At 34.6% G+C, this 26,022-nt stretch overlaps 3 protein-coding genes across 4 annotated transcripts; all 3 read right to left on the bottom strand.

The window, feature by feature from the left end:
- Window positions 1–2,405: 2,405 nt before the first annotated feature.
- LOC116123711 (monodehydroascorbate reductase 4, peroxisomal-like) lies at window positions 2,406–6,806 on the bottom strand. The gene is made up of 7 exons (XM_031409464.1): window positions 6,550–6,806; window positions 5,879–5,930; window positions 4,981–5,061; window positions 4,081–4,199; window positions 3,495–3,714; window positions 3,248–3,366; window positions 2,406–3,140 (listed from the first exon to the last, which is right to left on the bottom strand). Exons 1-7 carry the CDS (start codon window positions 6,667–6,669, stop codon window positions 2,409–2,411), a joined length of 1,443 nt encoding a protein of 480 aa, XP_031265324.1. The 5' UTR covers window positions 6,670–6,806; the 3' UTR covers window positions 2,406–2,408.
- Window positions 6,807–13,165: 6,359 nt separating this feature from the next.
- LOC116123719 (myb-related protein 305-like) lies at window positions 13,166–15,478 on the bottom strand. Its single transcript, XM_031409477.1, has 3 exons — window positions 15,308–15,478; window positions 15,012–15,141; window positions 13,166–13,544 (listed from the first exon to the last, which is right to left on the bottom strand). The coding sequence occupies exons 1-3, from the start codon at window positions 15,441–15,443 to the stop codon at window positions 13,250–13,252; spliced, it is 561 nt and encodes a 186-aa protein (XP_031265337.1). The 5' UTR covers window positions 15,444–15,478; the 3' UTR covers window positions 13,166–13,249.
- Window positions 15,479–18,965: 3,487 nt separating this feature from the next.
- On the bottom strand, window positions 18,966–22,856 carry LOC116123699 (ADP-ribosylation factor-like). 2 transcript variants are annotated; one of them, XM_031409447.1, is made up of 6 exons: window positions 22,567–22,856; window positions 21,578–21,648; window positions 20,912–21,031; window positions 20,134–20,252; window positions 19,424–19,532; window positions 18,966–19,219 (listed from the first exon to the last, which is right to left on the bottom strand). In XM_031409447.1, exons 1-5 carry the CDS (start codon window positions 22,712–22,714, stop codon window positions 19,439–19,441), a joined length of 552 nt encoding a protein of 183 aa, XP_031265307.1. In that variant the 5' UTR covers window positions 22,715–22,856; the 3' UTR covers window positions 18,966–19,219; window positions 19,424–19,438. The 2 variants fall into 2 exon arrangements, with proteins under 2 accessions (XP_031265307.1, XP_031265306.1); XM_031409446.1 differs by having other exon boundaries at window positions 18,966–19,532.
- Window positions 22,857–26,022: the final 3,166 nt, after the last annotated feature.

Below are 26,022 nucleotides of genomic sequence, written 5' to 3'. Positions count from 1 at the left end.
AATCTGTTTCTGCCATTTAACTTAATTTACAATCTTTCCTTTCTCTTCAAATTTTATTTGCTTGTTATTATTCTTCACAGGAGTCAAAACTATGTCCAGCATTCCAATTTGATAATTATAGCGTCTTCTACTCTTACTAAATTGGATAACCATGACACAGACTAATGATAATGGAAGTAAAACCCAAAACCAGGTGTTAAATAAGAAACATAAGTACAACTTTGTAAAGACACCTTTTTCACAAGACTGAGTAGCTAAAACCATGCAAGTCAAATTTATAACTTCAAAGTTAATTAAGCAAAAGAGAAAGTGTTTTAACTTTATTGGCATTTATGTAAATTTATCATTTAAAAAAACTGTCAGAACCGTTGGAAAATAAATTCTCAAGCACAGGTTGGGTGTTTTAAAAACTGCTACTAAAAACCCCTCAAAACCGCTACGGTGGTTTACCCTCAAAACCGCTACGATGGTTTGCCCTCATAACCGCTACCATAAAACTCCCAAGCAGACCCTAAACGACTTTTTACCACCCAAGTAATTGCTTAATGACACTTTCCTACCCATAGGCTTTTAAAATACTACTTTATTACCCAAATTTATATTCCGTTTCCAATTTCGAGATCGTTGCGACCCCACACCACAACCATTCTCTTCCTCGATCATCACTCACCAAAACCCCTCAAACACTACTCTTGTCAATCCCACAATTGCTGGCAATCGAACGATTAGGGTTTGCATAGCCGCCCCTCCCAAGTCAAATCCTGATTAATCTCAATCACCAAAATCCAACCTTTCACCTCCAAAAGACTCATCGGCCTCCTCTCTTCAAAAGCCCTAATAGCTTGGACTGAGTTTGCTCTCTATTCACCGTCGGAATATAAATTTGGGTAGTAAAATAGTATTTTAAAAGTCTATGGGTGAGAAAGTGTCATTAAACTATTATTTGCGTGGGAAAAAGTTGTTAACTCTTAGATTAATTTATAAAATAATAAAGGATGAAATATAAAAGATAACCACAATATTTTAAAAGTATTACATATTCATAATAAGGGGTTTTTAATTAGAGTAATACTACGTTTACATCACTCTTTTACACCATATTCATTATATCATGATGTAGCATATGTCACAACCACACGAATTTTTAATTATTTTTAATTTTTAATATTATAATAAAATTTGTGTGGTTGTGACATATACCACATTATGATGTAATGAAAATGGTGTAAAAAAGTGATGTAAATATAACATTACTCTTTTAATTATTTTTTCCAGGGATAAATGATAATAGACGGAAGTGTACAATAAGTTTTCAAAATTGGATTGACAATTTGGTTGGATATAATAATATTTTAGTTATTTATATTGAGAGTAAACGACTTTTTCCCACCCAAAGTTTGCCTTGATGACTATTTTTCACTTAAAAAGTTTCAAAATACCACTTTCCCACCTAAAGTTTATGTTTCGTTAATACCTAAAATATATTTTACTTTCTCAACCGGAGTTCGGCGAGTTAACAAAAGCTAGGGTAAGAGGAGTTTTGTTGAGTGAAGGTCGGTGGATCGAATGGTGGCGATCGATTGAATATTCGCCGTTGGAATCAACTGAAAATCAGTTAAGAACAAGAAACTCTAGTTTTGCGGTGGCCGATAATCGGCGAGAATTCAAATGCCAGAGTGAGAGAGGTTTTGTAAAGAGGAGACTAAAGGTTGAAATGGTGGTGACAGAGAGAACTTTCACTGTCCGAATCGGCTTTAGGTAGTAATGTAATATTAACTTTGGGTAGGAAAGTGATATTTTAAAACTTTTTAAGTGGGAAAGGTCATTAAGGCAAACCTTGGGTGGGACAAAGTCGTTTACTCTTTATATTGATATCAAAATCATTTATCATAGCAAACAACTTTGAGTTCATCATCAAAATAGAGATCCAATAATGTCCCGACTAAAACCATGAAACCATAATCTTGTTACTCTACCCCGTTGAGCATCACATGGTGAAGTTAAAAAGCTTTGTCCTGCATGGTATGACTTTGCTATCATACAAGTTCGGTAAATGGGACACGACTCCAGCACTCTTTTACCAAATTTTGTAACAAATTACAAAACACAGGTTGATTTTTTATTGAAATGTAACCAAAACAATGTCTCTTTAACATCTCTTCCTGTCCACCTGTAAATGATCCTAGAATTTTTATTAGATAATGTAATGACAGTTCTCTTAAATTATCAACAAGGATACGATTTCGTATACAATATATTCTCTGATGAATACAAGTGATTATATCATATAAGATCAAATGTATCCCAAATCCTACTTCTATCAATGTTACAACATGAATATTACAGAATTAAATCAGAAAACATCAATAACCTTCCACTTGCCATTTGCCATACCCGTGAGTAGTCTCCTACCATCTTCGGCGCCTCCTCCCATACCAATATGCAAATGCAGCCACGGATGCAGCAAGAATAACACCAGCTGTTGCATGCCAAGGATATAAGGCTTTCTCTAAAACAAGGCCAGAACTCTGATTTACCACAGCAGGAGGTGGTGACTGCACTGCTTCCCGACTAACTGCCAAAGCAAAACCCAAACCTTGCCTCTCCAGCTCGGCTAAATCTTCAATTGCTGGCTTCAAGCTTGTGGCTTTGGCTATAGCTTCATACTCTTCTTTCGTTCCACCTTCAAGAAAAGATCCAACAAGATGACCCTTACTCACCCAGTAAGCACCAAATGTATTTCCTGAGAAATCCCCATAATGGACTACTTCCCCAGCGTTGTCCCCATAAAATTGCCAAGACAACGCAAAGACTCTAGAGTAGAAGAATGGCAGGTAGTTGAATTCGCCTGTTTTGTCTGGTTCCATAATTGCGGAAACAGCATGTCTTGCGGATTTTCGAGCAGAGTCAACATGCTCAAGCCTTCGGATTTCACCAAATATTTTGAGTGGAAATGCCGCAACATCGCCAACTGCATAAATTGAGCTGTTGCTTGATTGCAATCGTCCATTTACTTTAATCCCACCCTTCTCCAAAGTTAGTTGACCTTCAAAAAGGCTTGTGTTTGGACGTATTCCAATCCCTACTACAACCATGTCTGCAGGCAATCGACTTCCATCCCTAAGATTAACAGCTACAACCTGTGTATCAGTTTGTCAGCAAAACTTAGTGATCATTATGAATTTACAGCAGCTAAAGGAACAAAAAAATAAATATTCTCCAGATATTAAAGCAACAAAAGATTTACCTTCCCATTGGAGTCGATGTCAAATGATGACAAGACAGTTCCTTTAATGAACTTCACCCCTTTAGATGTGTAATAATCTTCATAATAACTTGCAATCTTGGGTGTAAATAGCCGGGCCACTACAAAAAACCCAAGAGCAATACCAAAACTGATAAATACCTTCGCTAACAAAGAATTTTGATTTGATTCTACAAAATGTTCAAACATCTGTTCTAAATTTGTAAACTATCAGAGCAGGAATACTTACTGCAATGTGCTTCTGGAAAAACCATGGTTACATTTATTTTATTGATCACCAGAGATGCAGCACACTCCATTCCTATGTAGCCACCACCAATGACAACAGCATTCCCACCAACAGAAGATTGCATGACATCTGCAATCCTGTTTGCATCAGCTAAATCTCGTAAATAACACACGTTTTCAGCATCTGATCCACTCACACCAAATTCCTCAAGCTTCAGAGCCTAAATTTGATTTCAGGGCACACAAAGTCAAATCCACAGTCACTTCTAAGTCATACAAATTCAGTAAAATTCCTATGTTTAAACCAATTCAAGTCTCAACTACATGATAATATCTCAATATAACTTAAACGTTTCAAAAAAGATCTAAACTCGCTTAAAAAAAAAAAAAAAAAAAAAATCCATTAACGAATATGATTTTCTTTTTGAAGGAAATGATTTTGCGATCAACTACAACTGAAGGTAACTGAATATTAATACTGCCTTCATTTTATATAATTCAAAATTCATTTAACAATAAAAAACAAGATCAACTGACCATCTAAAAGCAATAAAGGTCATCAGTTATTTAAAGATTAGTTTCAATACCCGAGCACCTGTTGCAACGATGAGGATCTTGTAACTTATAGTCTCTCCAGCTGCAGTTAATAATGTCTGACGCCTCACATCGGCAGACTTAACTCTAGTTCCAAGAACCAACTCAATTCCTAGAAAATTATGCCATTTCAAAAAATGAATAATCAAATTGAGAAAAGGCATAATGGATAAATATGAGCTCTTTACTAGAGTAGACATACATTATCAATCTTGAATATAAGGACACAATTGCAATTGATAAACAAATTAAAGAGTAAAACTGCAGTGAGAATGTCAGCTATTATTATTTCTGAATAAGATCTACCAACAACTAAGTACAACGAAAATGCATATGTAGCAATGCAGTAATTTTGCTACTGTCATTTTAACTTTCTGGGTGTAGATGCATTTATAACTAAGCCAATTTAAACACAGTCTATCATAAGAGTGAGGTAAATTTAATGAAATCATAAATTTTTTCACATCTACCCAAGTGGCTTTTAATCTTGTATTAGAGATAAATATAATGTCTTTTACTAGAAGACAGGAGCCTTCATTCTAAACTGTTCTGGTAAAGTCAACAAAGTAAGGCCAAATTTCACAAGGAGTTAAGAGATTCTTAAATATACATTTTTTTGCAGCAATAGTTCTCGAAAAAACCTTATATAAATTGTTTTTAAAGCTGATAACAAATATACGAATAAGTAAACAGGGAGATTATTAATGAGGCACCAAGTTAACTTGCAGAATGAAGAAATATAAGTTCTTCATGTAATACATAGCCGACAGTCAAAACCACTAATTTATGTTTCCATTAGAGGACTTAACCACTAATGTATTCTAGAAAGGAATGCTGCCATCCATTACTCTAAAGTTTCAAGTTGACACAACCATAAATGAGTCAATAATTACCATGTTCCTTGTACCATTTTGGAGTTAACCTTTCCTCATTAGCACCAACACAAGTGTGAAATGATGGAAGGCGTGCAGCAGCTGTAGAATACCAGAAGTTAAAAGTAATTAGATCACATGTAATGTCAAAATCTAGTAGAAAGAAAGGGTAAAAGGCTTAAAGCACAAAATGAATTGTCTGGATCACTTTCTTCATAGAGGTTGAGAACATCAATGTTTTGTATCAGGAAACAAATTAATATACATGTTTTTGGTTCCCATCAAGAGAACATGAGCACATTAGTCCATACCTCTCTCTATTCACTCTAAACTTTCAAACTTTTGTTGCTGAACATTCAGGTAATATTTTTCTACTTCTATATGTAAGAATAAGACCAGCAAATTTAAGACATGCATATACACATATTCTACAGATTAGAGTGAATAACTAAACATGGAAATAAAAATCAATAGAACCTGTGCTGATAAATAAAGGCATAACAGCCATGAGGCATTTCTGAATGCCCTGAGGAAATAAATTGTCTCAATGTGTACGAATGACACTGTCAAAAGATTTCAGTTTTGAAAAGAGATGCCTTGGAAAACCCTATAAAACAAATCTCAGGGGCAAACAATCTCAAAATCCAATGTCTTCAAGGCCACAATTCAATAGCACAAGCCTTAAAAAAACCTCAAAGAATGTGCCATTAAAGGACTTAATATAAGGGTGTTGCAAAAATATCACAAGCAACTGATCCAGTGATTCTGAGACTACAGGGTGCTATTGCCAATGCCATTCATTAAAATTTAAATTAATCTCAACAGAACCTCTATCTTTCCTAATGAGAAACATCAAATACACGCAACATAAATATTAATCAAACACCCAGTTGAGGAGTTTAAGGATGAAAATACATACACTCTGGAAGTAAATAACCTTTACTTAACGCAGGTCTCTCATAAGGCGCAACCTGAAAGAAATGCAGCAAAATTTATCAATCTAAGTTTATGCACATAAACTATCATTTTGTATCTCACAGACAACAATTTCATAAGCTTCCAACTCCAACCCCATTTCGTTTCCCTTCCCAAGCCTTATCTCTACACTAATCCCAAACGAACATTCTATCAAAATTCCGTTGGGCAAGATTACATTTCTTAAAAGCCTTAAAATATATAACAAAACATGGTTTTCTAATAAAAAGTAACAAACTATGCAATTCTCTATTCTAGTTTAAAATCTTTATGAAGTTTAGCGCGAAACATTAAAAAGGAATTCTTCCAAAATATTCAAAGCAACACCCTAACTTGAAGAGATAATAAAAAACACACCTTTGGTCAACCAACAACCATATAGGTAACACAGAAACTTATTTACACGTTCATAATCCTGAAAAAGACTATACATATCAACCCCAAAATAAACCCATAACAGATAAACTGAAGTTTCAGTCCTGAACAATTTTTCACTAGAGAGATGGAATTCCAATAACATATTAAAAACGAAATACCGAAAGACCTTAAACATATGAAGAAAATACGCATATGGGTATTAAAAAAAGAGAAGAAACAAAAAATAAAAAGACTCACAGGTTCTTGAGAAATGATGCAGAGTTCACCAGGAGCAACTCCTCGCTTTGTGAATTCAAGAGCTGCATATCCGGCTGCTACTCCTCCTCCAAGAATCACATACACAAACGCTCTTCCCATTCTCTGAATAGCCTTTCTTCCTCTGAATAATCTTCCTTATTCTTCTTATATATAACTTTGCTTTCAAACAATTGAGTTTCCCAATAACAAATGGACATCATCAGCTTTCAATCTCATACTCCGTTTTTTTTTTCAAGTGGGGTTGAAGGCTGATGATGATTGGAAAACGTTTTTACGATTTTGCCCCCTTTGACTTCTCTGCTTCTCCCGTATGATGCGTCTCAAATGCTCGGAACAATAATAACCGCTGATGGGAAACTGGACGGTTGTGATTAAATAGTATAAGATAAAATTAGTTTAATATGGTATAAGGTGGGGTCGGTTGGTGTGGATTCAGCACTAGTGGGATGCCATGTGTCGGAGGGTGTGTAAGAAAGTGGATTTCGTGTTGGGAAATGTGATGTTGATTAAATTTAAGATGAAGCCGGGGATTTTGGTAGGTGAAGATTTTGATTGAAATTTTAATAAAAAAAAAAAAAAAAAAAATAAAAAAAATTGGAAGATTTTGGTAACATGAAGAGTAAGAACAAAAATTGTGTTGTGGATGAGGCTTCCTGTTTGAACCTCATATTACGGCTGTTACAAACGAACTTATCCTCCTCTCCATCACTAATTTTGTTGTTGTCTCATATGCCTCTAATTATCCATAAACAAAGATTTTTTATTTTACAATTAAAATTAGTCCTGTAAAATTTGGACTGGGTATATTCTGGGTTTGGGTTTGGGTTTGTGTAATAATAAGACCAATTACTTCTTAGGAACTTAATGAAATTTCTTATGATTTGTTTTGTTGTTCTCTAATTTAAATAAGAGATATACATCTTGATTTTTCTATGTTCTCATTTCACTTATAATTGATTAGTTAACAAAAAATAAAGCAATTATTTAGAAATGCATTAAATTTTTGGTTTGATTTATTTGAATATGAGTTGAATGGAATTTTGACAGCCCAGAATCCGATTAATCTGGTGGTTGGCACATTTCTGCAAATAATTAGTTAGAATGAAACGGGCCTTCGTTACAGGAGCAGTATCAAATATAATGGACTTCCATCACACTTCCAACCCTTCCAGTATGATGGCAAAAGAGTTTTCTGTGCTATTTCTTATTCTATAGAATTAGACCCACCAAAATTGTTCATTTTTTTATTAAATATATATGCTGGCACATAAAATCATTTATGCAATGAAGAATTTAATTTATACCTTCATATTATTGCATAATCCAGTTGATGTTTATATTTGTTATAGTATTGTCAGCATCAATTCATCAGGCAGTTTCATTAGTTATATTACCCAGATTCTACTGCAATTGTTAGACCATGAAATGTAAGTTTAATTAATTAGTTAGAAAATCTAATAGAACATAATGCAAATCTTTTGGTGGAGTCTGCAATGCAGACGACTACTGAAATACCATCTAGTAAGATCGATGCTCCCATAATTGCTAGTAAATTATATTGATGAACCCATGCACGTTTGCCTTATCTCTTCGCTTAGCATTGATCAGAGTCTGTTTTTGTAATTAATTAATAACAATCTTCCCTTTCAATAGGGTGTTAGAAAATTACAACAATCAGAGAGACTTGGTCGACTTTGACAGATCGAGTTAGGTGGGTGCGTGGTTGTGAATTAACCAGAAAGAGAGAGAATAAGTAAAAAATAAGAGATAATGGACCGAAATGAATAGAAGCAAAAGAGAATTTTTAAAGAGATTCGACAGGTGATTTCAAAGCCACGTCCTGTTATGTTATTGCATTGGTGTTTTTCCCTTGATACAGATTACAAAGAATTCTTCTTCTCTCAAGGAGATATGTGTAGAAGAAAAAAGATCTCTCTGCCCAAGGGAGCTTGCATGAATGGAAAAGAGAGTGAGTCCGAGAGGCCCCTTGTTCGGATGGAAAGCTAGCTTATATAGGCTATAACAGTAGCAAATTCTAATTGAAGTTTAACTTGTTGTCAGCCTTTAACCTGTGGGACAATGTTTAACTTGAGAGGCAGTGCTTAAATTCAAGTGGTGCACAACGAGGTGACTCCTCGGGTTGTTTTCCTTCTTTTGAAATGGAAGTGCTTCCCTTCTGCGCTCCCATAGATAGTGGTTGGGAGTTGGTGATTATGAGGAATTTGCACCATAACTTCCTAATCTTTGAGTCAGCCTTTTATCCATACTTAAGCCAAAATGATCATTAGCATAGGGTAATTATAAGCCAAAACAACTATGCCTCAAATTGATGAACTTATTGGTTAAGTCACTTGCCATGGGAGTGATACGTGAGACAATCTTGTTGATCGGGTTTGGCTTGGTTAAAGGATAGGTGGCACGAATCTGACGGCCCAGAGAATTGTGAGACATTTTTCTAATTAGGCATTTCTATTATTAAAAGGTCACGTACCTTCAAAAGGTTTTGCTCATATTTAAAGGGTTTTTTAAAAGGTACATTCTCTAAAAGGTACAACAATCCATATAAGAAGTAAGGGCTCCGTTTGGTTCACAATGAGTGTTTTTGGGAAAAGTTTTTGAAAAAAGTAAAAAAAAAGTGAATTGGGCGGGTATTACGATGTAGGATTTATAAATTAATAAAATACCCCTATATTTGTTCTTTACAAACACCCTATAATAAAATTTAAAAGTTAACAAAAACACCCCCAACCCAATGTCAAATACGGACAGCGGCCACTACCGCCGGAGGGTGGCGGAGTTGCTGTAACAAAAACATTAAAAATATTTAGGGTATTTAATTGAATTAACAAATTTAGGGGTTTTAAAAAATGTTGAATAAAGTTGAAATATTATGAGTTTTTGGGTATTTTACTGTTTAACTTTTTTGGGAATACTAAAAGTAGTATTCCCAATTGGCAACCAAACGGAGCCAAGATTTTTTTGTAAAAGTACACAAAAAAAAAAAAATGCAATTCTAGTATAACCAAAACCTCTCAAGTCCGTTTCTGTTTTGTGCATAACACAAGCAGATTCTTATATATCCTAAAGAAATTCGTTGATCCTATTTTTACTATAAAGGGGCGAAATTCCTTTAGAAAGTGGCATTAATACAGCCTTGAGTTGGTAGTCACTATCCTGATTCTAACATAATCACACACAACACAATCAAGCAGAAAACGGTAGCAATGTTCCTATCAAATACTTTAACTTATATATTGTTGTAATGAACTGTTAAAATTGTTTCAGCAAATCAATTAATTAGCTGGTTTGGTATGAATTTATTGAGCCAGTATTATTAGATATTGATGATTGTTTCACTGTAATATGTGGTATTTCGGTGGTATTGTTGATGTGATAGAATAATACAATAAATGCTAAGTATGTTATAACTACCAATCTACGATTAAATAAAGATAAAGAAAAAAAATCAAATACGACTTAAACTGATTGGAGGATGGTATAGATGACGTACTATTCCATTATATTCTAGTTTTTCTCCTCATTTAATTGATTATAGCCCATCCATAGCTGAAACAAGATCATCTAGGTTCTCGGGAATAACTCTAATATCATTCCACACTATCTAATAAGAAAAAAAAAAATATATAAACAACATGTTCCCACCAAGGGTCAGCGGAAACCAAGTTATCACTTAGTTTCATAAATTTCATATTTTTACCCTTAAATAACAGAAAACGTTTAATTAACTAACAAAGTGTCATTCATACCACAATAAATCTGATATAAAAACAAAAATTTCAAAGCGAGCCTCCATACTTTAAATTTCTCTCAGAAGCACCCTCTCTCTAACATTTCTCTCATGGTGGCCAGACTTGGCCTTTGAGTGGGCCAAAAAGCAGCGGCCAAATGGCTGCTTCTTGGCCCTCGCGGTGGTCAGAATTTGGCCACTGCGTGAGGGCTTTGTGGCTGCAAAATCCAGCCACCACGAGGCCCTCATGCGACATCCAAAATCTAGCCACTGCGAGGGCCAAGAAGCAGTAGCAAAATTCTTGGCCCTCACGGTGGCTAGATTTTAGTAATTACAACTTGGGGTAGTGAGGGTTTTAGAGAGGGGATGCCGATGGATCAAAAGATGGTGTTAGGGTAGGTTTTTGTCACCGGAATTGGTCAAAAATCGGCAAGAAGCACGCGATTCCACTAAGCGGCGGTTGCGATTTGGCGGTGTAGAGGGGTGAAGATGATAGGGGTTTTGATGAGGGAGGTGAAGGGATGTGTTTGGTGGTGTCGAGGCATTCCAAAGACGTCAGAATGATGCCAATTTGGCCGGAAAACGACAATTGCAAGGCGGAGGAGGTCACAGGTGGCGATGCAAATCCAGTGCAATTGGGCCAAATTTTGGTCAAAAGGGGTGGGGGAGTTTGAACGGTGTTGGAAGAGTGAATCCTGCCGGGTTTGATGGATTTTTTGGCGAGGAAGCAACCAAAATGGCCATTCGAATTTATGAATCCACGGGTGGGTTTTGTCAAGGGCAATAGGATAATAACACTCGGGAAATGTTAAAGGTACAAAGACTCTTACAAAGAGTCTTTGTACAAAGTGATGTGGCAACTATTATACTACTAATTTTACATCAATCTTCTCTTTCTTTTCACAAATTAGTGGTGCAGCAATTGCCACGTCACTTTGTCCAAAGAGTTAATAGTCCTTCAACAAATATCATTTCTCATAACACTAGATTGATTATGACAGATGAGACAAGCAACAATTTACTTTCATTTAATATCCAAGCTTAAATTACACAACAGGCACGTGCAAAATAGAAGTTTCATGAGATGTGTCTGGTTTATTTACTCATCCAATGGTGTAGATTGCTTCCTCAGCAATCTTTCAACCATTATCATCATCATACCACATGTTTAAAAGTCGTAGTCATCGTCAATCATATTGCCTTGCCAAATTATTCAATCTGTGCTTTTCTCTAGCTCTGCCTCCGTTGACTCACCATCACCCTTCCTCAAAAGTAACCCAGAAAAATCGATAAAATAACCATCCATCTTATCAGCATTTAACCACATTCATCCTCAAATGGATCTACTCATCGATAAATGACCTAATTATTACGAGTTGTTTTCATCTTTTTTGGGAGGAAAAGATTATAGCTATACCAATTGCGTTATTAAGCATCGATCTACCCATGTTTTTGTGTGACAGCCATGGTCGACCCATCATGTGATTTTTCCTTTATCTGTCACAAGATATAGTTTTGCATATTAAACATGTGACTGAATAAACGTGTGGCTGAGAGATTATCTGCTTTTGTTTTATGACTTGAATAATATTAACAATGAAAACTTCAACCGACGTTCTCTTTTATATATATATATTTTTTTTTTGTTATCGATGTTGCCTAGTCAGTTTGTGCGTATTTTGACTAATCATTCAATTCTGAACAAGACTTCTGAAACATGACAAATCTTACGATCTGTGACCAACAATATTAACAAATATTCTTATGATTCGAACCTGAGATCATAGGGAAAGCAAAAACCCATGACCCCAAGTCTTTACCACTCGATTAACCCATTGTTGATTCTCTTTTATCGTTTCCCATATAAGACAGTGCATAATACGAGGAAATGTGCTTGGAGTTATCTTCCAAATTATTCATATGAATAAGAAGTTTGGTGCTAAAGTTGAAGGTTGGTAATCTCTGAATGCTAGTGCAATTGTCATCACGACACCTAACTTTGTGTTTCTCCATAAAAAAATATCCCTACTCTTCTTCTATTTAGGCACATGTCAATTAACACATAATTCAAAACAAGTGAAGATGTTGAAGTTGCTGCAATATTTCTCGACTTAGAACTTGGAACATAAAAAGAAAACCAAATTAAATTACTCATATATAGCATTTTCCCCATAACTTCAATGAGTTTTCAGCAATGATTTGCAATGGAGAGAAGGAACTCACCATGTGGTAACATGTTATATAGACAAAAGTTGATGATGGAAGTTTTAAAATTAATGAATGATGAAAATGCATGTGAAGACTTTATTTTTCCTTGTGGGAAGTGCAAGAGTTGAGATCACGTCGACCTAATTTCAATTTTGCATGGACATGTACTAAAATAGATATAGACGAAAAGCTAAGATGAAACGTACTAAATATATAAGCTAAGATGAGACGTGCTAATTATATCTGTTTTGTCTTTCTAACGTGTCGAGTTAGTATTGGTTTGGTTAGGTATTAATTGGATGGATATTAGTTTTCTTTATTGAGATTTGAGAATTTGTCAAAGTGCATTATCCCCATTTGCATGCATGCATGAAAATTACTTTCACGAAGACGAGTTATACTACAATCCCAAATGTTTTATCTTAAATGAAGTGACAATTTATTTGAATAATATCATCATATTAAAACTTAATATTGATGCACAATCATGGTTTGTGTTTTTCCAATGACATTAAAAGCTAAACGTTAATTAATTATTGTATTTACATATATTTATAAGTAGTACATGCAGTATATAATATTTATATGATTTATGAGAACCTATTACAAGCCAAATAACTAAATATACGGAACATACTAAGTTCGATCAAACTATATATCATAAATCCAACATTCATCCAGATTAGACATTGAAGCATGCATAACGCAAATCCTCAAAATCAATTAATCGCCATTAAGTAACCAGAGATCCTCCATGCTCCAATAGTTTTCATTCACTTCAGCAGGTAAAGGAGCCATTGGAAAAGCCTGGTGATCCTGCATACTTGGTTGGTATGAAGATGGAGAATAATTTTCTATTGTGTATGACATTTGGCTTGAACTAGCCTGCTCGTTTGCCTCTGAACATTGTGCAGAAAACGTTTCTCCCTGTTTAATATGCTTCTGGATTCTTGTTCTCCAGAAATTCTTTATTTCATTATCTGTCCTTCCAGGTAAATGCTTCGCAATCTTTGACCACCTATATCAAAAATCAATAGGCAAAAGGGATATTTCTAAGCATAATTATCAACTAAACTTGCTAATTGATAACTAGTTTCATAAAGCATCGAATCAAGCCTTTTCGACACGAGGATATGTATAAATTTCTCATGAAATGAGGAGTATTGAACAAAAGAATGATATTTGGAAATCTATTTATTTGTTTTTTATTTATATATATGGTCAATGATCAATTGACAACCAAATTGTTCTGAGTAGAAAATTTGTCATAAGCTCAAATATCTTCCTGGGATTGGGAACACCCTAAACAACAAGTGGCCGACCTTGTCCTGAAGTGCCCAAACAGAATGGTTTATGTCTACGTCAAACTAAAGTAAGAGCTTTTCTCTTCGACATGTGATCTATTTTAAATGGGTTCACCTCAGAAAAGAAACTTTCATCACCAATCTACCCTGGTGGGTGGCTGTAATACTAGGTATCCAGAACATTCGAATCCGTCCAAAATCATGAAATTTATTGCTATCTCTATGAAAAGAATTTATAGTTTTCCGTAGGAGAAAATATGTAAACCACAAATTTATCTAAATTTTTACAGCTATCCAACTTTTGCTATTATTGTGAAAAGTTACCATATCAAATATTATCCATAGATAAATCGAAAATAATCATTTTTTTATATGCATATGGTTAAAAGTGAAAATTAAATTGTATGGGGAGGCATAAAATCCTTCAATTACCTTAACCTCCAAGCAGTTCATCTCATCACCGAGCCATTAATCTCTCAGTAATATTCCAGGCACATGTCTTGAAACTTAATTTCCAAATTCATTTATTTTTTATGTTTCAAAAAATTAAAAAAAAAAAAAAAATCCGAAATATAACTTGGGCACCTTTTTAGTGTAATTGGTCTGTGAGGTTTTGATGGATCAATGGGGATGAAATCTACATGGAGGATAGGTCCACTGAAAATGATGTTATGTAGCCCCAGCTCCACCATGTAACACCGATTTAACTAAGAGACCGAGGCTGAAAGGAAAAGCATTTTACCTTTTAAAGGAAAAGTTTTCAACATCAATCCTTCTTTTATATATTTAATATAAATATATAATTAAACATATAATTCAAAATAATCAGAAGAGAATCTGGGATGTTTTTGTAGCTATTAGTACTCATGAAAAACATGTCTTGTGGAAGGATTATTGCTGACCTTAGCTTTCAAAAAAAAACCCCATGTGTCTAAAATGGCCATTTTCTATAGGTTAATTTGCTTAACACAAATTCTCTCTCTTTCATGGACTACTCAAAGGATACTCAAATAGGGACTCTGAGAAGTTTACTTTTCAATCAAAATAATATAAAAAACAAAGACTAAGACTAACGCTGAAGCTTTTTCTTAGTTGTGTTCCGTAATAAACTATCATATATCTATATATTATTTCCTTGAAAAGAACTCTCTATATTTGAAATTATCTCAAAAAATACTGACCTGTTTCCCCACTTAGCATGAAGTTCCATTATCAAGAGCTGTTCCTCTGGTGTTATATTCCCTCTCTTCACATCCGGTCGAAGATAGTTCAGCCACCGGAGACGGCAGCTTTTTCCAGTACGTTTCAGCCCTGACAATGTAATCAAAATAAGATAGCCTTGGTAATATATAGTTACGGTAATAAACAAGTAAAAATATATAAAAGAAATTAAAAGTTTGAAAAATTCTTTTCAATAATTTCTTGCATGCTAAATTTCCAAGATATATATGTATTAGTTGCCAAAAAAAAAGGTTACCGGCTGCTTTAGCAAGAGAGTTCCACACGCCTTCGCCATGGTTGGCGATATAGTTGATCAAAATCAAGTCTTCTTCCATGGTCCATGGCCCTTTTCTCACTTCAGCATCTTGAGAGTCACACGGTGTTTTATCCATCTTTTTTTCTTTTTTTCCAGAGAGAAAGAGAGAGAAAGAAGAGGAGAGAGGAAGAGGATAAGGATAATAAAATAATGGGGGTAGCTCCAGGATTTATAGAGAGAGTGTAAGATGATTATTAATATTAATTAACTTGCTAATCCACATTAAAAAAACAGGTTTTTAATTACCTAATTATCATTGTAATGACGATGAATGCATGGCATTATTATCACATATTATTTTTTAGGGTTAATACTCCATCTATATATGCCCTTTTCTTTACGTCCAACGCAACACAAACACACGCACTTATAGATATAAATAAGATATTGTATTAAAGAAAGAAAGAAATATTAAAACCAAAAAAATAAAAAATAATAATAATAATAAAAAAAAAGAGAGAGAAAATGAACGTTATTTTTATGTATTGCATCCTTGAGCTGAGAATAACATCATAATACGCAGGTGGACTTCAAAGCTGCTCTGCTTTTCCAAGGAGAATGTTTAACTTAACTTTTCTTCGAGTTAGTATATATTATCATCGAGCAATAATCATCTATTTAAGTAAAACTTTTAAAATAATTAAAAAAAAATGTTAATAATAATAATAACAAACGCAGGGAAAATTTCGAAAGGATAATTGAAGCCAAGGAGAATGACTTTTGATGATGATCCTGAAAGTGAGTTGACATAATCCAATTCATATAATTATAAATGATACCTTCTCACACACCTTGGTGTTGTTCAGAGAGAGTTTATGGCTCGCCCGTTATATCATGTTATCCAACAACAATCTGTACTAAAATGATCAATTTATTTATTTATTATTAGAATAGACGTAGAAGAAATAAATTAATATCAGTTATATTATTTCTTTCAGTTGTATTATATCAGCTGAGCTCAATGAAAAATCAAATCTTTAATGCTTGAGTATCCAAGACCATATAACTAATGATTTTGTCCATAAAAAACTTTAGATATATATTTTGATTATTGCACAAGATTATATATCTAGTCTTAATCAAACTAATGTTTAATTAAGTAGAGTAAACGACATATTCCCACCCAAGGTTTGGCGAATCTGCAAGTTCCGACCTCTGGTTTCATAAATTACAGATTACCACCCTTAAATTAACAGAAAACTGTTTAATCTAGCAGTTAAAAATGTAAAATGGTCATTTCAAAGATAAAAATTTTAAAATAACCCTTCATTTCTCAAATTCACCCCATCGAAAAATTTCAAAATAATCTTTCACTTCTCAAATTCATCCCACCGGCGATTTCAGGCCATTCCGGCACAATCGACCTCTCCCGACACCACCATTACAATCCCCTCAACCCCCACATCAAAACCCCTAACCTCCCCACCCAATTGAACCCCCCAATCGTCGGCCATCGCATCGAAAACCACCCGCAAGACCACCAATAGCATCGTCGGCTTCACCCCACCAAAACCCCCAATATCGCCAACGACAATCACCCACCGATAGTCGTCGCCTCTCCCTTAGGTTTTCGCGTTTTGTCGCCCATTTCTAGCCAAATTCCAACACCTCACCGAGGTGCAATCGAGTGGAAAAGTTAGGGGTTTCGGTGAGGAGGATAAGGGGATGCTAATGGTGGTGTCGGGGAGGTCCAATGGTCTCAAAAATCAAGCCGGATATTTGGCTTGATCGGGATCTCCTCTGGGTTTTATTTGAGAGAAATTTGAGATGTATGAGTTATTTTGAGAGAAAAGTAACGGTGTTAATTTAAGAGTGGGAATCTGCAATTTATGAAACCAGCGGTGGGACATTGGAGATTAGCCAAACCTTGGGGTGGGAAAATGTCGTTTACTCAATTAAGAGGTTCTCATTTACAAAATGCTTTAATATAAAAAGAGTATAAATAATGAGATCGGTTTAACTAAAATTATCATAAATCATAAGAAGAAGAGACGTATGCCGAACTATTTGAGCCTTAGCCAATTATCTACTCAAACTTCAATAGAAAGTCGTCTTCATTAATTTTCCCACCCCATACAACTACAAAATTTTACTCTATTTCAAAAGTTATATGGACTCTTTACTAATCTTAGTAACGTCATCGTTGTGGCTTTAGCTGTCAGTAGAATTGAATTGTTCTTACTTGTAAGAGATAAAAACCAAAAAAATATCGTCATTAATTTCCCGCAAATTAATTTAATGTACGATAACAAACATGGAAAAGCGAGGGCATGTGATGAAGAAGACAAAGAATGTGAAAAGGAGCCACACACTTGGGTTGGAGTTGGAGGTGTTTGATTTTGCTAGAAAAGACACATCCCAACCGAACCATATGAACAAAGTGTGGCTAATAATTTTTGGATTAACCTGTATCCAACTACAATATATAAAGTGCAGAGGCAGCCCTCCCATTTTAGGAATGAATTCACTTGATTGGTTTGATACATCTTTTTCCAATTTAAATTTATTATGACAAGAATATGTGCATAAATGGGATTTAATTTCGAACTTCATCTGTCAAATCATTAAACTTAATCACATTGCCGAACGTCGTTTTGCTTGGATCAAATTATGCATCACATTATCCTAATCTTCAGTTGACTTCCAAATTTTTAATTAACTTAGTACGGAAGTTTTTAGTGGTAAAATTTGGCAGTCCAATAAGGAATGTTTTCCTGTAAATAAGTGTTCCTAGTAGAACAAAACTATAAATTCCTTTTTTTTTTTCCTAAAAAAAAATCCGTGATGTTGACATAAATTTCGTCGTTTATCTACACTGATTCAATGATTAGATGCTCTATATAATCATCATATTATAATATAGATGAAATTAACAATGTCAGTTAAATTTTTTTTTTTTTTTTTTTTCACACACATGTTTACTAACTTTCGAAATCCTAGAACTATTGATCGGATAAAAGCTTTAGTAACTATCCCTATTACCATCCAAAGAAAGACTCGAATTCATGATTTCTTAAGTAATATCAAAAAATCTCTATCAAACTATTCGACGAACTAGAAATAGTTATATAAGTTAAAAGTTAAAATGACTCCATCCTAAGATTAAAAGAAAATCAAATATAAAACAACTTCAACTATTTTTCCCAAAAAAAAAAAAAAAAAAAAAATTAGAACTACTAGATTTTTTCACTTAAAAAAATCCAAATTACCTAAGAATAATTAGTATTCAAATACTTCTTCTGAAAATTTTCAAATTCCTTTTTAAAATAAAATAAAATATATAAAAAATGCGTATATAAAATATTTCGTTGGAAAATACCAACAAATAGATTATAACATGTTAATCTATTCCTCAGTAATAGCCACTCACTTCCACAAAAACACTACAAAGTACAAACTGAACGCTATATTGTGGAACAGAGGAAAAAACAGAGCCCCCTGAAACGCAGCATTAAATTTTGAGATCTTCAAACTGGGACTGTTAAATTTTTCTTCAGTTCATTCACTTCAAATTTTTATACTATTTTATAATTATCCATTTAATCCAATTTAATGGTAACAATAGCAACCATTGAATATTTAATGTACACATCAATCCGAACTAATTCAATGGTTAGCAACCACATAACACATTACAGAATATTTTAAGCTCCGGAATAGATACAGTAGCACCATAATAGATATGTTTATAGCTAAAGTCGCAATTACACAAGCCAATATTTCATATTCGGTTGATTTAACAACCATTCTGCCATTACAATATTGACTAAACAAAAGGGAAAACACCCTCTTTAGAACTAGATTTCATGACATAAATCTAATCGATGAATCAAATCTTGAAGAGCCTTGTGCCTGAAGAATAGTAGTAGTTTCAAACAGAAAAATCTCATATAACATTAGCATTTTGGAAGCCAGATATCATCCTACTTTTGTACAGACTTGTCTGACTGTTATAACAAGCTGTTCTCAAGGCAGCAACCAGACGGGATGCATCATTCTATGCTGTTACATATGGTAGCTTCAATATTGGTTCTAACTAAAATTCAGATCTCATACCTGTCTTCATCTTGCTCATGTGTTTGTCCTGCTAGCGATGTTGTTGGAAAGCCAATCTAACCCCTCATAAAGGCCCTCTCCGGAGGTTGCACATGTGCTCTGGATATACCTGTAATTGACCATCACATCATGTCAAACAGAATGTTTATAAATCACAAACAAATCTGATGGGACCTGGACAATGAGGGTGTAGGAAAAGTGAAATAAGGTAGCAAGTAGTGGATTGAGGGGATGTTGGCAGGAAACTTCCATAGGTTTAGGCTGGGACAGGTGGCAATTAGGGGTTGGGACAGCAAAGGAATTCAGTTAGGGAGAGAAAGAGAGAGCTGGAGGATAAAAAGAGAGGGAGAGAGCAGATTAAGGCAGAGAAGAATATAGGGAAATTTGGGAGGAGCTAACCCTTGAAGTTAGCAATTAGGGAGGAGCTGGCCCACTTTAAATTTCTTATGTACCAAACTACAATTATCTCAAGTCGGTTACAGTACTCCAGAATTTTTCATCATTTGTGTGGTTAACCAAATATGGCAGGGGATGGTAGTTTTATGTCCTCAGATGACCAGTAATTTCTGTTATGTTAATTGTCTGACATACTGTCCCGTTCACCTAACTGAATTCAAAAAAATCTGAATATTGAAGGCATGTTTCTAGTAAACATGTGGGAGAGTTTGACAAAGAGATTGACGAATATTCAAAACCAGAAGGCGTTTTACCAGTGCCGTTGGCGAAGAGAATGAAGACCAAGCTTCTCAGTTATTTCGGCTGCATTCATTGCATTAGGAAGATCTTGTTTGTTAGCAAATACAAGCAAAACAGCCTCTCTCAGTTCATCCTGAAACCAAAATAACAGTATATTGTGTTATAAACCCTTTAGGCAAAGAATTTTAAAAGTTTGATCCTTTTAGTGATACACAATAATCATTGTGCAGCTACATAGATTGGAGCTTATGGATTCTTAAAGCTGAAAATGCAGAAAGCTGATAGAACAAGCAATAAGATGCAGATAAAGGGATATGAGCTAACAAAACAATACTGTGACCAAAATGCAAGACCATGGATAACAGTGGGTCTGGCGTGAAAGAATCAGCTATATAACAGTCAAACCCCAAAGAGTGTGTAAAGGCAGGGCATCAGCACATAGCATATCAGGGGGGAGAAATTGCAACTCCAGTGAAGACCCACAAAAAATATCAAAAAGATGATTATTTCACGACATGAAGAAACTAGAATAACCAAAGCCAATGTATGAAAATTAAACCTTAAAAAGAGTACATAAGAAACCACAAATAGGAAGGACTGCAAGAAACCAACAATAAATATAAATCATCTGAAGTAATAGTAATAAAAATGTTGAGCGGTAAGTATTCAATAAAGGAACAGAACAAGAAAGTAACAGCTACCTGAGCAATATTAGAAGCCACCATAACATGAAACAAGGAAGAACTAGAAAGAATCAGAACATTCACCGAGATAATAAAATCGTTTGCATACCTCATTCAACATCCGGTGTAACTCATCCCTTGCCTCAACAACTCTATCCCTGTCATTGCTATCTACAACAAAAATAAGGCCTTGAGTATTCTGGAAATAGTGCCTCCACAATGGACGGATCTGCATTTATGGAAAATATGGATTGCATCAAGCACTTCAATTAAAATAAAAAATAATTCAAATAACAAGTAATAAAATATCCATCATAATATGGTGTCACATGTTGTAGCAAAAACTTACACCAATTTTGCACTGCACGGAATTAGAAAGTGAAACAGAAAGCATTCTATGAAATAAAAGTTTGTGATTTTAATGGTTAAGTAAAAATAATTCTTTTATTGGAAAGATCTCTTCGTGGGGGTACTCTCAATAGGCACATATTACTCAATAAGCACAGTACCTTTGTATCGTAACAGTTTACTTCAAATGCAAGAGAAAGGATTCCCCTAATCTCTAATAACCATAATAGAATATCATGTATTTTTCAGCTATATAAACCCAAACTGTGACTCTTCATGAGAAAACCTGTGTTTATATCCATGAACTGGATAAGATATGAGGCAAAATTATGAAAAAGGAAAAGGCATAAGCACTTCAACATATGCTGGATAGATTAACCTAGCTTTCTAAATCATTCTATCATTACATTTTCTGAGATATTTATACCTTATCCTGACCACCAACGTCCCACACAGTGAAGCTGATGTTCTTGTATTCCACTGTCTCCACGTTAAATCCTGCAACCAACAATTCCTTGCCAATTAAAATCAAACATCAAACATATAATTATTTTGTCTCCTTATATATACTGCTAATATATGGATAAAATTATGAAACAGGATCCAACTGGGAAATTAATTTCACCATCAAACTCCACTTTCTGCGAGATTAAGACCACCAAAAATCAGTTCAACCAACCCAAAGTACATCACTCAAAGCAACTACTCATTAAAAAAAAGGAAGCTAATTTTCCTTCATCAATTATGGAAAAAGTACTATCTCAAATTGAAAATAACACCTGGAACATGCAAGTACAAACAAATCCCTTGACACCACTATTATTTTTACCAGAATTAGCCATTTGCGTAGTGTTTAAACTTCATGATGACATATAAATTTTTATATGAATTCAGAAATCAGAATACAGACCAACATCTAAATTCTGAAATGAATATGCAGAGCTGGACATGGAATCTATTCGATAAATTCATTGGAATTTATTCAAATCAACTCAAGCAAATACATCTGAACCCACAATTCAATTATAAAAAAGAAAATATTCCTATATACACATCGCTAAGAGAAATGTAAACATAATCAAGGTATTAAATAACCACAAAAAGTGAAAAAAGAAAATTCCATGGCCTTGAGTTAGGGTAAGAAACCTTCAAACCCCACTACTTCTCCAAAATTCTCTATTAAAATTTCCGAAAAATCGCCACATATCTCCCTTAAAAATCAAAAGAGACCTCCCCTGCGGAAAGGTCTCTGTCCCTAATTCCTAACCAAAAGTATTCGCCTGCAATAAGACCAAAATTTATAGGAGGCAAATAAAATTTACCCAAAAGAATCCGGCATAAAAGGCATTGATCACATAAATCAGTAAGTTAGAACCAGAAAATCACAATGTATAAAAAAAAGGCATCTGAAAGTACCAATGGTAGGGATGGTAGTGACAATCTCTCCAAGCTTAAGCTTATACAAAATGGTGGTTTTACCGGCTGCGTCAAGACCCACCATCAGAATTCGCATCTCCTTCTTAGCAAAAAGACGACTAAACAGCTTTGTGAAACTCAACCCCATCTTTGCTTTCTCTCTAGCTCACCTGTGGACGAAACCAAAATCAACAAATGTTCTTGAATATTACAATCAACAGACAAACGGGATCTATCTACCTGTGAAAAATATTTGGTAATTCTCAAAAAACGGAAGGCCTCAATCAATTCAAATATAATCTATTCTTATTCCCGTCTTTGTTTATTTAGTGGTCTCCAATTCCGTGGTGAACTTAATCTGAACCACCGAAACTCCTGCTAAAAATAATAATAATATTTATTAATATTTAATTAATTTTTTAAATAATTTTATTAAGGATGAATTGTGGTGAATATGTATCAATCCTAATAATAGAATGGATTGTAAATTAACACATTCTCATGACTCTAAAATAACGTCTCAGGATTTGGATTTTGAATGTTAAATCAAATTTAGTTCTGTTTGTTGGATAGATTGATTGAAAGATGGATTTGAATTTCAGTTTTGAGACACCCTACTATTTATAAATAGATTGTGGTAATTGTTAAAATTTGGGTTCATGATTGTTATACCTGAAAAGTTAGGGCTGACGTGGACTCTCATCAGCAAGAGCCAATCAGGGTTCATAAAGGTTTTGTGTCGTCCAGGCGCTGCCATGTCGCGTAGTGATGAAAGAGGTATGGTTCTTGTCAGTGCAGCAGGTGAGTGCCACACTTGTGAGTGGTTAGGGATTATCCACCTACCCGAGCCCTACGTAATTTGAGGATATTTCTCGTGCAGATAACCAATGGGACGCAAAGAAGGATTTGCACGGCACCTACCAATTTGCAGACTTGTAATCATTACCTTGATTCTCCCACTATAAATAGAGGACACCTCTCTTATTTACGGGATTGACTAATTTTAGTCTAAAATAGCTTCCACATTCTCTCTCTCTTTTTGTATTCTCTCTATATTATAACTCAGCTCGCCGCGCGTGACCTGATTTTACCCATCTATTAATACAATAACAGTGGACGTAGGATTCGCTATTGAGCATCTGAACCACTTCAAATATCGCTTCTTATTCATTGTTTCATTTCATGTTTTCTTATCACGTGTGATTTCTAAGTCTGCTTAGCACTTTGCACGTGTGAGTCGTTGGTGTCAAAATCAAGCATCAACAGTTTGGCGCTAAAAGGAGGGCTTGATTTAGTATCCGTTTGTAACATCCACTTTGAGGTACATCTTTGATTCATGTTCATTTGCCTTTTAAATGTTGTTTGTTGGCCCTAAATTTACTTGATATGTGTTATTGTTGTTGGGTTGCCCTTGTTTAAGTTTGTAAGTTGTTAGAATTGCTTGGATGTCCTGAATTTGGTGAAGTCTTGGCGGATTTTGGGAAATGCAAACTTCGCCGCGGCGATGTAGGCTCTGTATTTTTTCGCTGGGGCGAAGATCTGGCTGATTTTCTTTGTGAAGTTTCTAGAGAATTTTTCATAAGGGTAAAGTGACCATTCTACCCCTATTTAGCAGGAAAAGTAGAGAGTGAAATGTAAGAAAATTTCCTTGAGAATATTTTGGAATGGGGTGAATTTGTAAAGAATTAAAGGATAAGGATGAAATTTTCAAGAAAGTGTAGGGGCAAAATGGGAAAGAAGGCTTAGTTATATGAGATATTAAGGGTTCAAGCACACAAACCCTCTCATTTGCTTTATCCCACACGCCACCTCTACTCCCAAATTCTCTCATCTTTCCATCAATTGTCTAAGGTTGATTTGAGAGCTTTTGGTTAGATTTCTATAAGGATTTGATCCTAAGCATCAAGAGGTAAGGATTCTTGTTCTCTTTGAGATTAATTTAAGTTTGTAGGAATTCTTATGAAGTTTATGCTTAGGATTTGAGAGAAGAATCAAGTCCAACAAAGATAAAGAGCTTCTAGTGGAGAAACTCAAGCAAATGTAAGTAAATCCAACCTAAGTTAAGATTTAAGCAACTAAATGATTTGGTATGCATGTTTATGCTTATGAGTTTGAAATTGATTGTGAGAATGTTGATGATGATGAGTAGATGACTCTTGATAAGTAGAATTGAGCCATGAGAAGAAGAGTTGAGATTGTGGTGACCAAGTGAAGTTTGGTTGCATGTAGAAAGAAATTGAGTAGAATCTTTGAAGTGTTTTTCGTGGCCATGTTTAGATTTATTGTGGAGGTGTTTTGTTCCATGAATGGATGGTTTAAGAAAGAAGTAGAGATTTACCAAAGATAGAATTAAAGTATGCATGCATGATGTTTGATGAAATGCCTAAGAGAAGCTTGTGTATAAGTAGAGAAACTTATTTTTGTGCAATATAGCATAATTGCATTGCATAATTACACTTAAGAAAGAAACATAAGCATGAGCCATGCACATGCATCTAATGCATATGCATAAGAACTTAAAGAAAGAATAAAGAATGTATAATAACAAAGAAAAAGGAAAAAAAGCATTAAAGAATTAAAGAAAGAAAAGTGCTAAAGAAGAGAAAAGAATAGGTTGTTGCGATGGGGAACCCGTGGGTGCTAAGAAGAATTTCTCACATACACGTTGCCTTAAGTGAGCGGCACAAGCAGAAGAAGAATTTGTACGACCCGTAAGAGTGTATGTGGATGAGGGTTATACCAAGAAGAATTCCTACACGCACGCCACCTTAATTGAGTGGCCTAAGAAGAAAGAAAGAATTTGTACAGTTCGCAAGAGTGCATGTAGATGAGGACTGTACTCACTCACACGGCCAGGGTTCCAAATCCGTGCATCAACCAAGTCCGATCAGCAAAGAATAAGAATAAGAATAAGAAAAAGAAAAAGAATAAGAATGAGAAAGCTTGAGCATACAAGAAAAGAAAAGAAAAGAAAAGAAGAGCTTGAGCAAGAAAGAAAAGAAAAGAAAAGAAAAGAAACAGAATAAGATATAGAAAAGAAGAAAGAAAATGCATTTCTATGCATTGTTGCATGTGCATTGCATTCATGCATGTTACCATGATTGGTTAGTAAGAATAGAAAGAAGAGAAAGAAAGAGTAAAAAGCATAGAAAGAACAGGAAGAAAGCATAGAAAGAATAGAAAGAAAGCACAGAGAGAAAGAAAGAACAGAAAAAATGAGAAAGAAAGAAAAGAACAGTGAGAACTAGAAACAAAGAAAGAAAAGAGCAAGAACTAAGAAAGAATGAAGAAGAAAAGAATTAAGTAAGGAAAGAATCAAGAGAAAGGTGCGTGGATAGAAGAGAAGAGGATTTACTTATTGAGCATTTTTATGCTCACCCCGTTGTTTTTCCATGTTTTACAGGAAATAGGTGAGAAGCGGTCGGATGGACGTCAAAAAGCGGAGAGAAATGGCAT

This window comes from Pistacia vera, unplaced genomic scaffold (assembly GCF_008641045.1).
Source record: "Pistacia vera cultivar Batoury unplaced genomic scaffold, PisVer_v2 Contig144, whole genome shotgun sequence".
Classification (NCBI taxonomy): Eukaryota; Viridiplantae; Streptophyta; class Magnoliopsida; order Sapindales; family Anacardiaceae; genus Pistacia; species Pistacia vera.
The sequence above is the reverse complement of the archived record's forward strand: the minus strand, read 5'-3'. Positions and strand labels throughout refer to the sequence as shown.